Raw genomic sequence first — 16,604 nt, forward strand, 5'->3', positions numbered from 1 at the left:
AAAATAAAGCGTAATTAATCGTATCTACACATTTAATAACTGGAATATTTACAAAAGCACTATTACTAATGAAAGAGTTCGCTTTAATAAATTGTTCATTTTTATACCGGCGTTTTAGGGGCGCGCGACTATAGAGAAAACTAAATGCACCTTTTCACCGCATTTTTGAGAGTAAGAGATTAGCGTACCGAGTCCAGCACACAGCCGATACCTTCGGCTGTTAACTTGAGACACACAAAGGAGGCCCTTTTAAGGAATTTATGGCACAAATACCCTGCAGGCAAAAAGTACAGTCTTTCGCATAAGATACAATTCAATATTTGTGAGAACGAAAATTTAAAAAAAATTAATATAAAATGTTGTTTTTACAACACTACCAATAATACTTTTAAATCTAAAATTTTCCGAAAACTTTAGGGACATCCGTTATTAGTTCATTTGCAATTTCATCTATGCCCTTACGATTTTTCTACAAAGTGCATTATCATTTATGTCCTTCCAGAATATTGGAAATGGGAAAAGGATTTCGAACAAATTTCAAAATTTTTAAAGGTTTTTCTTCAGTGTGGTTTCTGGCATGTACTTTTAAATATCGATTTTGGGAAAACGACTTTAAACAAATTTCACATTGATACGGTTTTTCTACAGAGTGCGTTATCGTGTGATTTTTTAAATTATCTGAATAGGAAAACGACTTCAAACAAATTTCACATTGATAAGGTTTTTCTCCAGTATGTGCTTTTAAATCTGCCTTTCGAAAAAACGACTTCGAACAAATTTCACACTTATGAAGTTTTTCTCCAGTGTGGTTTCTGGCATGTACTTTTAAATAACGATTTTGGGAAAACGACTTTAAACAAATTTCACACTGATATGGTTTTTCACCAGTGTGGACACTCATATGATCTTTCAAAGTACAATTTTTTACAAACGACGTTAAACAAATTTCACATTGATATGGTTTTTCTTTAACGTGCGTTATCATATGTCGTTTCAAATTATTTGAATGGGAAAACGACTTCGAACAAATTTCACACTGATATGGTTTTTCACCAGTGTGGACTCTCATATGATCTTTCAAAGTACAATTTTTTATAAACGACTTTAAACAAATTTCACATTGATACGGTTTTTCTATAACGTGCGTTATCATATGTCCTTTCAAATTATTTAAATATGAAAACGACTTAGAACAAATTTCACATTGATAAGGTTGTTCTCCAGTATGCGTTCTTATATGTTGTTTCAAATTACTGTTTGTAGAAAATGACTTAAAACAAATTTCACATTGATATGGTTTTTTTCCAGTGTGAAAAGTCATATGGTTTTTTAAAAGAGCATTTTTGGAAAAATACTTATAACAAATTTCACAACGAAAAGGTTTTTCTCCAATATGCCATTTAGTATGTTCTCTTAAACCCTTTTTTTTATTAAATGTCTTGAAACAAAGTTCGCATTTATATGGTCTTTCTTCAGTTTGAATATTTATATGTTTTTTTAACTCGTTCTTTTGAGAAAATTTCTTGTAATTGATTTCACTCAATAGTTTTTGTTCGATGTGGGGACTAAAACGTTGCTCTTTATTATATGGAAGATCCTGTATTGTTTTGATTACATCTATTTTATTATTCTCCAGACAATCTAAAATAAAAAAAAGTTTAAAAGTATTAATTTGACAAATGCGACTTCGACAAATTAATTACGAATTTTTATTGAATGTAAATGTTTCCTCTAAACATGTCGTGACTGAAACATTTCTCGTTCGTGGTACAGACTCAAAAATCTTGAAGTTTAGGATACTGATACCGAACTGCACGGCAAAGTTCGGATAAAAATTTTGTAAATTCCTCAGTATTTCGTTATTTTATATGTTTTAAGCTACTTCGGATCTTACAATTAAGGGGTAATTCTAATTAACACCAAATTTAAAAACATTAAAACATATTTAAAGAAGTTAATACAATTTTATTTAAAATTAAATAATTCACTGTACTAACAGATTAACATCACAATTGGTTGATGTAATTTAATTGAAAAACTGCCTAATAGTAGCCAAAATACAGATGATGAGGCGATTGCAAATTGATAACTCATATGTTGTTATTCGATTTCCATTTGTTTTCGAGTTATAGCGATAATAACACAAAGTTGTAACTTAACATTGATTTAATGTTAAATGTTCTTATAATAAATTTCTAAAAATACCGCCATTGACGTGTAATCTGCTTAGTCTAAGAATAATTCTACATTGCTCTACTGATTGCGTCATGGCTTGCTCTAATTTTGGCTGCAACATTTCTAATACGTCGAATTAGTGCATCCCGAGTGTCGACTTTAACCTCTTAAACCTCATTTTTGAAGCAGCCTCATAGAAAGCAGTCTAACGGTGTTAGGTCAGGAGACCTTGGGGACCAACTAATAGGGCCACTGCGACCAAGCGCCTTCGTGCTGATAATACATTTGCATTCTGATGTTTAGTGGAACGTTCTGTAGGAGTTCTGGCAATTTATTCTGTAAAAAATTCAAGTACTTCTTTCCTGTAAGGCAGTTCTCAAATATGAAAGGGCCAATTAACCCCTGTTCATCCTAGTGGTAAATCTACGTGTATATTGTGTTGCCTATAACCATGCTCATTATACACAAAATTTAACAAGGGTCTATTCTCACGGTTTTTTCCGTTACACCGGGTCGATCAACAGTCACAGAGAAGTTGATGTATAAATTAGATTATTGTTTGCGTGATTGATTCCTCCAAAATCAGCAAATATCCGTAAATCCAGCTCCGTAAAACGCAGCCATATTAATACTTTTTGCCTGTTTTCCTTGCAAGAATCAAAACACAACACCGCCTAAACTGAACCTAAGTTCACTTCTCCCAGTCCAGCCAGTCATGTCAGATTAATTTCGACTCAAAATGAAATTTCAACCACATTAACCAACTGTTGAATTTACTAATTTTTCAGGACTGGTAAACATACCAGATGATGCTGTTCATATCAAATATTTTTGTTTATTTTCAGAAGATTTATTGGATGAAATTGTTTTCCAAACTAATTTATATACTACACAAAAATTAAGTGTCATAGTCATAGTCATAGTCATCTTTATTGATCCTTTAAGACATTCAAAATAAATGTATAGGATACGTCACTACAGAATTTGGTATAAAAAACATTAGTGTGTATAATACAATATTCACAGTGTAAAAGAAATTGACAAAACATAAAATATATAAAATAACATTTTTACAAGTAAAATATGAAGCTATTGCAGTTTGTCCTCAAGATATTCATTTATAGAATAATATGCTTTTCTTAAGAGTAAATCTTTAACATTTTTTTTAAATTTAGAGATAAGTGGTATTTCTTTCACAGTTTTTGGCAAATGATTGTATAAGGTCAGTCCCATATATCTGAAGCAATTTTGAAATTTGGATGTTCTGTGTTTAGGAACTCGTAAAGATTCAGCACTTCTTGTATTGTAGTAGTGATTGTCTGAATTTACTGGAAATGTATTGATTTCCTCTTTGACATAAAGTAAACATTTATAGATATATAGGCAGTAGAAAGTTAAAATTTGATGTTTAATAAAAACTGGTTTACAAGACTGTTGATAATCCAAATTAAAAATTTTACGGATAATTTTTTTTTGGTTAATGAACACTTTGTTACTATCTACTGAGTTCCCCCACAAAATTACATTGTAGCACATGTGGCTGTAAGCAAGGCTATAATAAACGTTCATTAATGCCGAGATGGGTAGTGTGTTTTTAATTCTAGATATAGCATAAAAAGCTTTATTCAATTTCATGTTCACTGAATTCACTTGCTCTGACCATTTGAGATTACAATCAATGAATACACCCAAAAACTTTGTAGAGTGAGTGGAAGATAACATATTGTTTCTATCGTGGATGGTTAAGATATAGTCATATTTAGATGAGTTGTATGAATGAAAATAAATAATTTGCGTCTTGTCAATGTTTAATATTAGTCTGTTGGTATTACACCAGCGTATAAAGCAGTCAACAACAGTCTTCATTGTCATTTTTAATTCCTCTAGTGTACGTGCAGAGACTATTAACGAGGTATCATCAGCAAACATTGATATTATAAGTGCCCTTATGTGATCTGGTAGGTCATTAATAAAAATTAGGAATAATAATGGTCCCAGCACGGATCCCTGTGGTACTCCTTTATTTGTCGTGTATGGTTCTGAGCTTGATTCTTTCATCTTAACAACACTCTTCCTGTCACTTAAGAAATTTATTATCCATTCTAGAAATATCCCTCTAAAACCAACGTTATATAATTTATTGCGAATAAATGTTATATCTAAGCAGTCAAAAGCACGTGATAGATCAAAAAATAGTCCTGCCACGTGGTTTCTACTATCTAATTCATCATAAATACGCTCAAACAAGCTGCATGCAGCCGTGAGTGTTGACTTTTTTGATCTAAAGCCGTGTTGGGTTGGAGTTAATAAATTGTATTCTTCTATAAAATTTAACATTCTGTTGTATACAACCTTCTCTATTACTTTTGAAATTATGCTAAGGACAGATACTGGTCTATAATTTGAAATATCATGAGGGTCATTCTTTTTGAAGATTGGAATAACTTTTGCCATTTTAAATATGGATGGAAATTGGCTGGTTGTTATTGAGAGATTAACTAAATGGGTTAAAGGAATCGATATATGATCACTTATCAGTTTTATTATTTTTACAGATATGTTATCAATACCAGTACTAGGCTTATTTTTTAGTTGATCGATTGTATTTTTTATTTCAATTGGAGTTACCGGTAAAAAGAAAAATGTTTTGTTACACATTTTTGAGGTAGTACAAGAAGAAGGTAACGAGTGGGGCAACCAATTTTTCTCCAACAACTAAAAATGAATTAAAAGTGTTTCTAGGCATAAATATACTAATGGGGATAAAGAAATTGCCATCTATAAAAGATTATTGGTTTTCAAATGACGAAGTACGGGACATGTACATTTCCAGTAAAATGCCCCGAAAGAGATTTTGGGAAATTTTGGGCAGATTATCTTAAGTTGACAATAGGACAAAACTAAAAAAGGAGGACCTGGATATGATAAACTATTCAAAATCCGACTACTTTTGAATAAATTATCAGAGACTTTTCGTCAATACTATGCACCTACACAAATTCAAAGTATAGGTGAATGCATGATACCATTCAAAGGACGATCATCAATTTGTCAATATATGCCTCAGAAGCCCATAAAACGTAGTTATAAGGTGTGGGTTAGAGCTGATGAATCTGGATATATATCACAATTTGACATATATACCGGAAAAGTTGGTAATATCGCAGAGACAAATCTGGAACAGCGTGTTGTCGTTGATATGTCTAGATACCTTACTGGAAGTTACTCAAAAATTTATTTTGATAATTACTTTACCTTCTTACCACTTACGCATGAATTGAAGAAAGCCAACATATATGCCTGTGGTAATGTGCATAAGGATAGAAAAGGATTACCTAATGACTTCATCTCCGATAAGGAAATGGTGAGAGGTGGATTCGATTGGAGAAGCAACAAGGAAAATATTGTTTCGTTGAAGTGGAAAGACAGAAAAGATATATACTTCCTTAGTAATTTTCATAGTTCTGCAAATAATTCTACCGTAAATCGTAAGCTGAAGGATAGGTCTTATACAAAAATATTTTATCCGCAATTATTGAAGGACTACAATGCTCACATGGGATATTGTAACGTTGTGAACGTCACATCTTTATTAATTTATATTTAAATAATTATTTTATTTTAATTTCTTTATTAATTCCTGCCTTTAGATTCGTTTTTACTCTTCAAAAATAGTTGGCGCCCTCTATCTTTCTTTTCTTTCTCTTTCTTTCCGGTAGAATAAATATTTGCCTTCTCTCTTTCTGTCCGGTAGACTAAATATTCTGTTCTATGTTGAGAGAAAAGCTAATTCCATCATAGGCTTACGTCCTATTTCATCTGTGTAAACTTCAGTTTAGTCTCCCTACTTTCTGTCAATCAACTTTCCTAACGTAGTGGGAATATAATTTTTTGCCTGTTTTTGAAATTTATAAAAGAAGGCAAAAATTATTATAAGCTTCCTTTTATGGTCTGCAGAATTCTCTTGAGGTGAGTACTTACATTGTAATCTATATTCTATAATTCTGACAGCATTCTCAATATTCGTAACCTCACTTCTTTCGAAACCACGTTTGCAGTTATATGCATATAGGAATCTTAACAAAGAATACTAAGTAATAATAATTATGTTTTATTTTATCCTTGCCATCTGCTATTTGTTTCATTGTAATTTTGTAAAATGGCAAGGAAATTAAACCCTTATTGATGTGTCTCTAATACGAGCTGTTTCTGATATTTTAGTTTATTAATAAATATGATTATTTAAGTAATTGTTTTATTTGCTATCAGCTAAGGGTTCAGGTTTGATTCCTAGTTTAAGAAAAGACGAATTCACACTTGAGATACTGAGCTAGGCGAAGCATAGACGATAAGCTCCCATAGTTAATTGAGGTATTATTTTTATAATAGTATTTCAATTCTCTTTGGTAGTCTTATCGCTACAACTGAACAGATTAAGAACAAATTGTGAAGGTGGTCCGATTCGCTTTTGACGTGGGAAAAAATACTTCTCCCCAAATTGCGATTGCGGAGCTGTAAGATAGACGATTAAACATCTGGTGGAGGAATATCCGATCAGATCCTACAGTGGTAATATGTCCGATTTCATAGTTGCGACCAAAGGGTCAAGTGAATTTATATGTCAACTAAATGTTTATATTTATTTACTGTTTGTATGTTTATCAACAATTAATTATTTTTATTAACTGTTTATAAAGTATTATTATCTGTGTTTATGCCCAAAACTTAACTGTGTATGTAGCCATATGCTAAATAAATAAATCGTCCACCTCCAAAGTTTTCCTCTTCTTCGCCAAGTTGTATTTGTTCATGTGAAATTTCATCTATGCCTCTTACGATTTTTCTACAGAATGTGTTATCATGTCGTTCCAGATTATTTGAATGGGAAAAGGACTTCGAACAAATTTCAAATTTTTAGAGGTTGTTCTCCAGTGTGGTTTCTGGCATGTACTTTTAAATAACGATTTTGGGAAAACGACTTTAAACAAATTTCACATTGATACGGTTTTTCTACAGAGTGCGTTATCGTGTGATTTTTTAAATTATCTGAATAGGAAAACGACTTCAAACAAATTTCACATTGATAAGGTTTTTCTCCAGTATGCGATTTCGTATGTGCTTTTAAATCTGCCTTTCGAAAAAACGACCTCGAACAAATTTCACACTTATGAAGTTTTTCTCCAGTGTGGTTTCTGGCATGTATTTTTAAATAACGATTTTGGGAAAACGACTTTAAACAAATTTCACATCGATACGGTTTTTCCACAGAGTGTGTTAACTTGTGATCTTTTAAATTATTTGGATAGGAAAACGACCTCAGACATATTTCACATTTATAAGGTTTTTCTGTAGAGTGTGTTATCATGTGATTTTTTAAATTATTTGAATATGAAAACGGCTTCAAACAAATTTCACATTGATACGGTTTTTCTCCAGTATGCGTTTTCGTATGTTCTTTTAAACCAACTTTTCGAAAAAACGACTTAAAACAAATTTCACATCGATACGGTTTTTCTGCAGAGTGAGTTATCATATGTCCTTTCAAATTATTTGATTGTAAAAACGACTTCGAACAAATTTCACATTTATAAAGTTGTTCTCCAGTGTGGTTTCTGGCATGTATTTTTAAATAACTTTTTTGGGAAAACGACTTTAAACAAATTTCACATTGATACGGTCTTTCTGTGGAGTGGGTTATCATGTGTTCTTTTAAATTATTTGAGTAGGAAAACGACTTCAAACAACATCCACATTGATAAGGTTTTTCTCCAGTATGCGTTCTCATATGTTGTTTCAAGTTACCGTTTACAGAAAATGACTTAAAACAAATTTCACATCGATAAGGTTTTTCCCTGGTGTATATTTCTGTTTCTTTTGATTTTAAACAAATTTCATCTTGATGCTGTTTACTATAAGGAAGTTTAGGCAATGTTATTTCCATTCTGTTCTTCTTGGGAAAACCTAAAATAAAAACCAAGCTATAAAAATTTTATGGTTGTTTATATGACAGGTAGGATTCTCAAAAAATGTGTTTATTTTATGCCACATGAAATTGTTCAAAGGGGCTATCAGACCGAGTGCAATAAACACTTTTTGCACAAGTTTATACAACATTTTTTCTACTTATTAAAGTGTTTTTTATCATAAATTTGTAGCATTTGTATATTCTTTCGTATGAATTAAAAATCACCCTGTATATATTGAAACGCCGAAGAATATTTTCAATGTATTTCTATTTCCTATCGTATATGTTAAAACGCCGAAAAAGTATTTTTAATCATTTTGCATCGCTGGTGTTGATAATAAACACATTTTAAAGTTTGTTTCTATATCACAAATGCGTATTTCTTCGGTATTCTTTTGATCGAGATGCCGCTTTAGGATCTTTTACGCTTCAAATAAATAGAAATATTTCGGTTTATGCTTAGTTTTTATTGAGTTGGGCAGAGATATGATGTCACTGTACAAACAATGAAGTGGTCACTTGATTGCTTAGTCCGGATTTAGCTTCAAATTCGTTATTGTTTTTCGTTTTTCCTTTTTTGTCATGGAAATATAGTATAAAGTGATAGTAGCAGTTCAATGTGTAGTTAAAGTTGGAGGTTGGAAGATATTAAAGAGAGAAGTGGCGTGGGTGGCCTGAAGGAACCGGCAAATTTTGTTTGTAAAAATGCGAATTACACTCAAATGTAGTGTCAGTTTTTGTGTGAGTAATGACTGTTGTGATGACTTATAATGGAAGGAAAAGTGGAAGAAAGAAGAGGTCCAGGAAGAAGAAAATGCTCCTGGTTGAAGAATATAAAAGACTTTACAGGCATGGACACACATTCGATACTAAGAACAGCTCAAGATAGAGAACAATTTGCTGTAGTTATAGCCAACCTTCAGTAATGGAGAAGGCACCTTAATAAGAGAATCACTGTTGTGGTTCGGGCTGTGTTTCACCTGAGGGATTTGTAAGACGGCGTTTCAAACAGTTTTATAGATGTCCACATGGTTCCAAGCAAAAGCTTGAGTTTTTTAAAAAGCCAAGCTTTGAAGATTTCATAATCCAGTGCCCAGCTTACATCCTCATTTTGTTGTCCTTGGTCATTCCAGACCATTATTGCAGCTTGTGAGATGCATTTGTTTGTTTTGCAGTGAGTTTTGAGTCCAGTTCCAACCCCAGAACTATTAAAGGAGATATAACATTCAGTGAAATCATCTACTTTTTTAGTTAAATTTTTTTAAAGTAAAAATAGACATTTTTCATCAATAATTGCTTTCATGACAAGTTAAGAAATTGTAATAAGCTATCTATTGGATGAGCTAGCTGGCTATCGAATATTGTAGTGTAGTGAGGTCACACAATATTGCACAACATTTTAAATGACATCTTTTATAATATTCAAACATAAAATTATCTTGGTATTGTTTATAATAATGATATATATAATTTCGGTTTACAACGTTCTTCGACGTCTTCCGATTTCCAATCTCCATCTCATTCTATCGTTCCATAGATCGTCTTCCAGTTCTCTTTCTCTGATTTCTTTATCAACTCCTTCTCTCCAACTTCTTCTAGGCCTTCCTGGTCTTCGCCTACCTCTTGGTTGCCATTCAAGAATTTGTCTTGGTATTCTATTCTCCGGCATTCTCCTTACGTGTCCGTACCATCTGAGTTGTGTCGTTTTGATGTCATCAACAATATTATGTGTAACCCCCATGATTTCTCGGACTCTCTCGTTTGTTATTCTGTCGCGTCTGGAGATTCCCGCCGAGCGGCGCCAGAAGTCCATTTCTGTTGCTCTAAGCATATTCTCTGATCTGTCTTTTAGGGGCCACACTTCGCATCCATATGTTGTGATACTTTTTATTATGGTGTTGTATATTCTTCTTTTGTTTATAATAATGATAACATTATATATTTTAATAATGATAACATGATTTAACAAAGAAAAATATCTTATTCTGGAAGATGCTAAATGGATTTCTTCCGAAACAGTTCTTATTGCAAATTGCATAGCAGGCTGAGGCTAGTTTCTTACTTAACAAATCGATATGAAAGAACCATTTAAGGTTGCTGTCTAAAAAAATAACAACAATTTTGCAGTAACATGTTAAAAAGCTTTAAACTGATATATTCATATGAATTCTGGGTCTTCGTTAATCTATAAAATGAAAGATATTATAATGGAGTTTTTTCTAGTTGCATAACTATGCACATCACTCAGTTTATCCAAATGTTTTTAAAAGCACCTATTTTTAACAGAGATGGTTTATAATAATGTGGAATATTCACTTGCGAAGTGTATATATTTGTATAAAGAGACATAATATGTAAGCATATATCTAAATTATTTTTCTACTATAAAATAGATGACTCAGTCAGTATTGAGTTACTTTAAAATATATTTATTATCTCATAACCTAACCGATATTATCGTCGAACTTTTGTTTTTATACAAGCCTTCTGTCTTGCCGGTGTAAAGTCGTCTGAAGTCGATATTTATTAATTGTGTTTTGCGTTTGAACTTATTTGTGCCTTATTTTCATATTATATTGTTTGATAAGTAAATTTTGCATATAATAATCGGTAGGTTATAGTAATGTGTATATTTTTTATTTTACTAAATTTCATTATAACTTATCTAAAATACCATATTGAATTATTGTAAAACAGATTTTTCTTTATTGTAATCTATTTTGTTTTTATTTCAGTAAAACTGCTGGGAAATGAGTGACAGTGAAACAGAATACGCAAATCTACTACTATTTACCTATTCACAGTATTTCCTGTGCAGAAAATTTTTAAATTTCAAACGATTTGCATACAAAAAAAAGCTTATATTATTAGTATATGTATGAAAACAAAAATAAATATTTCGCCTGAATCCCTAGGAGAAGTAAAGGTTTTATGCTACTGAAAATATATTTTTTATTCAATTATAACCAAAACAAAACTTTAAAAAGAATAGATCATTTTTTGACCATAATTTCAAAATAGCTATTACAAAATAGATAGTATGTTAAACTGTAATAATGGGTTCGAGGTGGTTCGAGCGGTCTTGACTACGTCACACTCCTGGGCCAGCTGTCAAATGTCATGCGCAATATCATACCTTGTGTATTCATTGTACCATGATACCTAACCATAAAGTTTGAATTAGTTTTGTTTTGCTTTTAAAAACGTTAACCTCTATGCATAGTTCCATTTAAAAAGATATTTTTCATTTGTAAAAATTTATTTCTGCTACAAAATGTCGCCCAACCATAATTTAAATTCTCATACTGTCCCCAACGTCTAGAGTTGTAAACCATTGTAACTTGTTTTTGTTATTATTATCTATATTTGTAACTGTTTACGGTGAGATAATAATAAATATGTAATGTTTCCCCTTAAACCAAGATTATTATTTCCTTTAAAAAGATACTAACCCTTTTGATGTATTTTTTAGGAAAGAAAAACCTATCTTTCCACCCAGCAGGAAGATTCTTGTAAGCGGCATCCAAATTTAAATAGCTTAGGAACCTTTTTGTGTTGTTTTGTCCAGGAAATCCATATAAGTACCCTTTTTAATTCACTTTTCGTAGTTACCCCATTCCAGCCCCCTGTTTATTCACTTTCTCACGACTCAGTTCTCTAACCAAAACATGAGTAGTCATTCGCAAATGTTCCAGTTTGTTTTGCTTACCCTATCTCGAGCCCAGTAAATTATGTCCCCGATTCTCAACCCCTTATAAGTGATCCCAATGTGGTAGGCAATATAACCACTACAAATTTAGTGAGAATTTAGTGGGTGCATTTTGTCCCGCAGGAGGAGACGGGACATCTGTATTATGTTATGTTTGCAACGTAAAAATATTTATAGAAATTAAAAGGTCTTCTGTTTCAATAATTCATATTGATGAAACATAATCAGTAGATTTAAAATAACAGAAAATTGTAAAATGTTTTCGTCAATTCTTTTTGAGTTGTTGTGATGCATGTGTGGTATTCAAAATAAAGAAAAAAGATTATGATAAACGAGCTGAATGAATTGTGTGTTAATAGAGGTGCCATTTCTTTTATTTTATAAATTTTAATTAGCGATTAGACATTTGCTGTCAAAAATTCATTGGCTTGTCAGTTCATCCTAGATTAAATATTGATGTATAGACAAATTGTAAATTAATATGAAATTAAAAAAATAATAATAAACATGTTAAAAATAAGAAAGTTTACAGCGATTGTCAGTCCAACCAAAAGTAATCATTAATAAAAAAATTATTAAATTAGAAGTTGGAGTATCTTTTACCTACTCCTCCTGGTCTAAATATTCAGGAATATACAGCATAAAACAATGAAAACTTCTAATTGAATTGATCCTGTATAATATAATGTATGAAACAATTTAAACTGGAGAAACTCAAAACAAATAGAAATTTTTACACAATAAATTGTACAGGAAACTGTGCAACTCTAAAAACTGAAATAATTATTAAGTTGGTCTAATAATATAATTTTGATGTTTTGTTTGAGTTTGTGACAACAAACTAATGTATTTATTTATTTACAACCTGCAACAGTTCAGTGTAATTGAAGATGTGGGTTTTAGGGAATTCGTCACTGCCTTAAATCCCAATTATAACCTACCAGACAGACACATAATTTCCAAAACAACTATTCCCTTTCTATATGAACAGTGCCGGATTAAAATAAAGACCTTACTAAAACAAGGTTCGACATTTTGCATTACAACAGACTGCTGGACTTCAAGAAATGTTACTAGTTACATAGGAGTTACAGCTCTCATTTCTTAATGGAAGATTTCAAACTAACTTCAGTACTTTTAGAGTGTGGTGCTTTACAAATTTCACATACATCAGAAAATTTAGCTACTAAGTTATTAAGAACTGCCATTGAATGAAATATTCAATTGCTTTCTCAGACAATGCCAAAAAAAATATAACAAGTGCTATTGTTTGAATAAGAAAGTGGAGACATTTAGAATGTTTTGTTACATTAAATTTAATAGTTAAAGATGCTTTAAAATGTGATACAATAATGGAATTATAAAACAAAGTTAGGGAGATCACTTTTTATTTTTCTTTATTCATTTATCGAAATTGTAGAAAAGCATTATTATATTACACAGATTGCTGATTAAACGAAAGAAAATTAAATCACACTTGTTAGTAATTATGATTATTATTTATCTTACCTGAGCACTCATCTTTTGGTTCATCCTTAAGGTCTTCAAGAGTTATTGATGTAGACAATTGGCTATCTGCCTGGCTTTGCTCATATTCCCCAATCTCTTGTTTAATTTCTTCTTTAACTTCCATAGGTAACAAATATTTTAATTAAGATTAAAATAAAACAAAAATATTTGGATAATACTTTGCATCATGGCCACAATTGTTAAGTTAATTATATGTAATGAGAGTGATCCACATCTTCTCAAAATTAGTAGTAGGTAGGTATTTTTAAGACAAATAACTTGTATTTTGTATTTCCTTGTAACATTGTTGATATTAAAATATTGGACAATTATTTAAGTACTTTCATATGAACATTAACATTAACTAAAGTATGATGTGCTACCAAATGAAGTGATATTAAACTGTTAAACAATAAATAAAAATGCAAACATATAAACTACAAAAGATTTTTGCCAAATATTATCTTTTAATTTATGGCTACTGACAGAAATAATTAACAAAAAAAGTATGATCATATTAAAATTACATTAGAAGCTGATCTAAGGTGAATATATATTGTATATTATATTGCTATGAAAATAAGAAATCACGTTTGTTGTTTGTTTGGGTTTATATGACTGGGATACTGAATGCATTCGCCAAAATCAGGACTCTAAATTTATATTCTCTTATAATTTATCATTCATTGAACATCCTACAACACTGCATTACATCCAGCTCTAATACTTCTTACATAGAATTAAATTTACCCTATTCCATCTCATAGTTTTATTCTATTGGCCATAACGAAAGAACAAATACGTTCCTATAAAGACAAGCTTACCATTTCTACCAGGTACTTGTTCAGCTTTAGCCTGCTCCTCTATTTTGATATCTTTAATGGCAATGTCCATATTCCATTGATTTAAAATGATCGCACAATACTTGATTAATTTTATTCTTGTTAATATTTGAGTATTGTTATATACTCTACACTACTGTACTATGCTGTAATCATGATTTTATAACAAACTGTTATAGTACAAGTACAGTATAAACAAGTATAAATAACAACTAGTATCATGTTCTTTAACTGTACCATAGTTTAACCACAAAGTTTCTTTTTTATACTATGGCTGTACTTATTTACTTTTACCACAGTATATTGCTTCTTTAAGCAATATACAATATACTGTGCTTTTACCACAGTATATTGCTTATAAAGAATCAGTAAGTTCACTCTCGCATTTTCACGGTTCCAATTTCGAATCCACTCCTGGAAGATATGCGCAATAGATTTGGCGAAAAATGCCGCTGTTGCAAGATTTAAAATATTCCATCAGTTTCAAAGAATATTTCAAATTTATAATAAAATAGTTATTATAGAAGTTCTTCAAAAAGAGGAAAATAAATTTCATAAATGGTAAAATTCTTTACATAGCCACTATACACACTTCTAAAGTTTGAAAAATCATATTGCCTAACTGACTTAATATATTCTCAAATAATTAATCATAAGTATCTATCCATTGATTGATTACATTTGGCAACATTGATTTTACCCAAACACGTGTTTGTGTTTATGCTGTGAAACTAGAAATTACAGTTTTTTCAGTAATTTATATATAAATTTCATTTATTTGTTGTTATTTAGTTGGTTTTATAAGTTTATTTCGTTTTTAATACATATTACTGTGATATTTCTCCAGTTTTCTAAGTGGTTTTATTATTTTAAACGACGGATTATGATGGATTCAGCTAAAACAAGTGTTTATTATTGCTGTGTATGTAGAAAAAATTCCAGGGACCATAACAACTTGAACTTGAGTTTCTTCAGGTTTCCCAAGGATGAAAATCGGTAAGAACTAAATTCTCTATTTAATATAATTGACCTCATCGGTGTTGTATTTTTAGGTTTGCAGAATGGAAGAAAATTGTTCAATGTGAAAAACTTGCCATGTACAGTGCTCAATATTGTTATGATCACTTTAGAATATGCAGTTTACATTTTGAGGAACCTGCCTTTGCAGGAATGCTTAAAAGCAGGTTGAAAAAAAACGCAAAACCATCTATTCATCTTGTGAGATTAAACATTCCAGTTCAAGGTATGTTCTTTCTTTCAGGTGAATAATGAGAGAACTCATTTTTGTAATTTTGTAGGCACACCTGTGGAGAAGTTACAAACATTTGCGAGTACTCCGGAATCATTGACATATAGAATTGAAGGTATGCATATATTTTTAAAACTAATTGTTGGATATTTGTGGGAAATTGTAAGTTTTGGCCATGAATTTGGTAGATAACTGTCTAAATCTAAACTCTAGAAATAATTCATCTATTTTGGCTAATAGAGCATTTGTCTGGGTAGATTTCATACAGCCTCTTCCTAAGCTTAATGCTTGAAATTGGAGTCTAACGTTTTAATTGTTTATGTGCTGGTTTTATGAAGTTACTTCAAAAATCTAGATGGGTCTTACTAAGCTGTAATGGCAAATTTGTCATATGGTAAATCTATTTTAATTCATAGTACCCTATCATATCTCGTATGTCGTTATACGTTCATTAATATTGAATTTACTGTGTAGTGCCCTTTTAATAGTCGCCTTGTTTATTTTTTCTATCTGAATATATTCGTTAGGTGGGCCGGCGTAGCGCAAGCGGTAGGATGTTTGCCTCGCAAGCAGGTGGTCCGGGGTTCGAATCCCACAGCCGGCAAGAACATCTAGACATTTTAAAAATGTCTATAGGCCCCAGGTCGACTCAGCCTGAATAAAAATGAGTACCTTGGGTAAAACCAGGGGTAATAATAGACGGTTGAAGCGTAGCACTGGCCATGTTACCTTCCTTGTATACCGTAGGCCCTAGATATAGCAGACTACCCTGCTATACTCCCAAAGCCGCGACAGCGGTATAAAACGGGAGACTATTATATATATATATTCGTTATATCCTCCCCTTTCATTTGCCATGTCGCATGTTAGGATTCAATCAGTTGTTTATTTTGTACCTAACCTGAGGCCTTCTTTAAGTCAAAAAATCAAAATTTGTCATATGGTAAATCTATTTTTATTCATAGTACCCTATCATATCTCGTATGTCGTTATACGTTCATTAATATTGAATTTACTGTGTAGTGCCCTTTTAATAGTCGCCTTGTTTATTTTTTCTATCTGAATATATTCGTTATATCCTCCCCTTTCATTTGCCATGTCGCATGTTAGGATTCAATCAGTTGTTTATTTTGTACCTAACCTGAGGCCTTCTTT

General features: G+C 31.4%; 2 protein-coding genes across 6 annotated transcripts in view; one reads left to right on the forward strand and one right to left on the reverse strand.

The window, feature by feature from the left end:
* LOC140435202 (uncharacterized) overlaps positions 1–14,546 on the reverse strand; it is a 35,937-nt gene extending 21,391 nt beyond the window's left edge. For 2 of the 5 annotated variants that reach the window (XM_072523992.1, XM_072523989.1), the window contains exons 1-2: positions 14,183–14,546; positions 13,359–13,475 (exon numbers count right to left, since the gene is read on the reverse strand). In XM_072523992.1, the coding sequence (XP_072380093.1) occupies positions 13,359–13,475; positions 14,183–14,252 (187 nt within the window). In that variant the 5' untranslated portion in view covers positions 14,253–14,546. Of the gene's footprint in view, positions 1–23; positions 1,642–3,109; positions 8,137–10,869; positions 11,303–13,358; positions 13,476–14,182 lie in introns of those variants that run through there. The other 3 variants (XM_072523987.1, XM_072523990.1, XR_011950121.1) reach the window with 3 other exon arrangements.
* A 398-nt stretch (positions 14,547–14,944) lies between these two features.
* LOC140435203 (uncharacterized) lies at positions 14,945–15,850 on the forward strand. The gene is made up of 3 exons (XM_072523993.1): positions 14,945–15,196; positions 15,253–15,443; positions 15,499–15,850. The coding sequence occupies exons 1-3, from the start codon at positions 15,084–15,086 to the stop codon at positions 15,639–15,641; spliced, it is 447 nt and encodes a 148-aa protein (XP_072380094.1). The 5' UTR covers positions 14,945–15,083; the 3' UTR covers positions 15,642–15,850.
* Positions 15,851–16,604: the final 754 nt, after the last annotated feature.

This window comes from Diabrotica undecimpunctata, chromosome 2 (genome assembly GCF_040954645.1).
Source record: "Diabrotica undecimpunctata isolate CICGRU chromosome 2, icDiaUnde3, whole genome shotgun sequence".
NCBI lineage: Eukaryota > Metazoa > Arthropoda > Insecta > Coleoptera > Chrysomelidae > Diabrotica > Diabrotica undecimpunctata.

Bases quoted from the DNA above. Each gene is read 5' to 3' on its own strand.
- LOC140435203 (XM_072523993.1), top strand. From the start codon at position 15,084: ATGATGGATTCAGCTAAAACAAGTGTTTATTATTGCTGTGTATGTAGA. The intron at 15,197-15,252 runs GTAAGAACTAAA...TTGTATTTTTAG, and splicing joins TTTCCCAAGGATGAAAATCG to GTTTGCAGAATGGAAGAAAA. The intron at 15,444-15,498 runs GTATGTTCTTTC...GTAATTTTGTAG, and splicing joins ATTAAACATTCCAGTTCAAG to GCACACCTGTGGAGAAGTTA.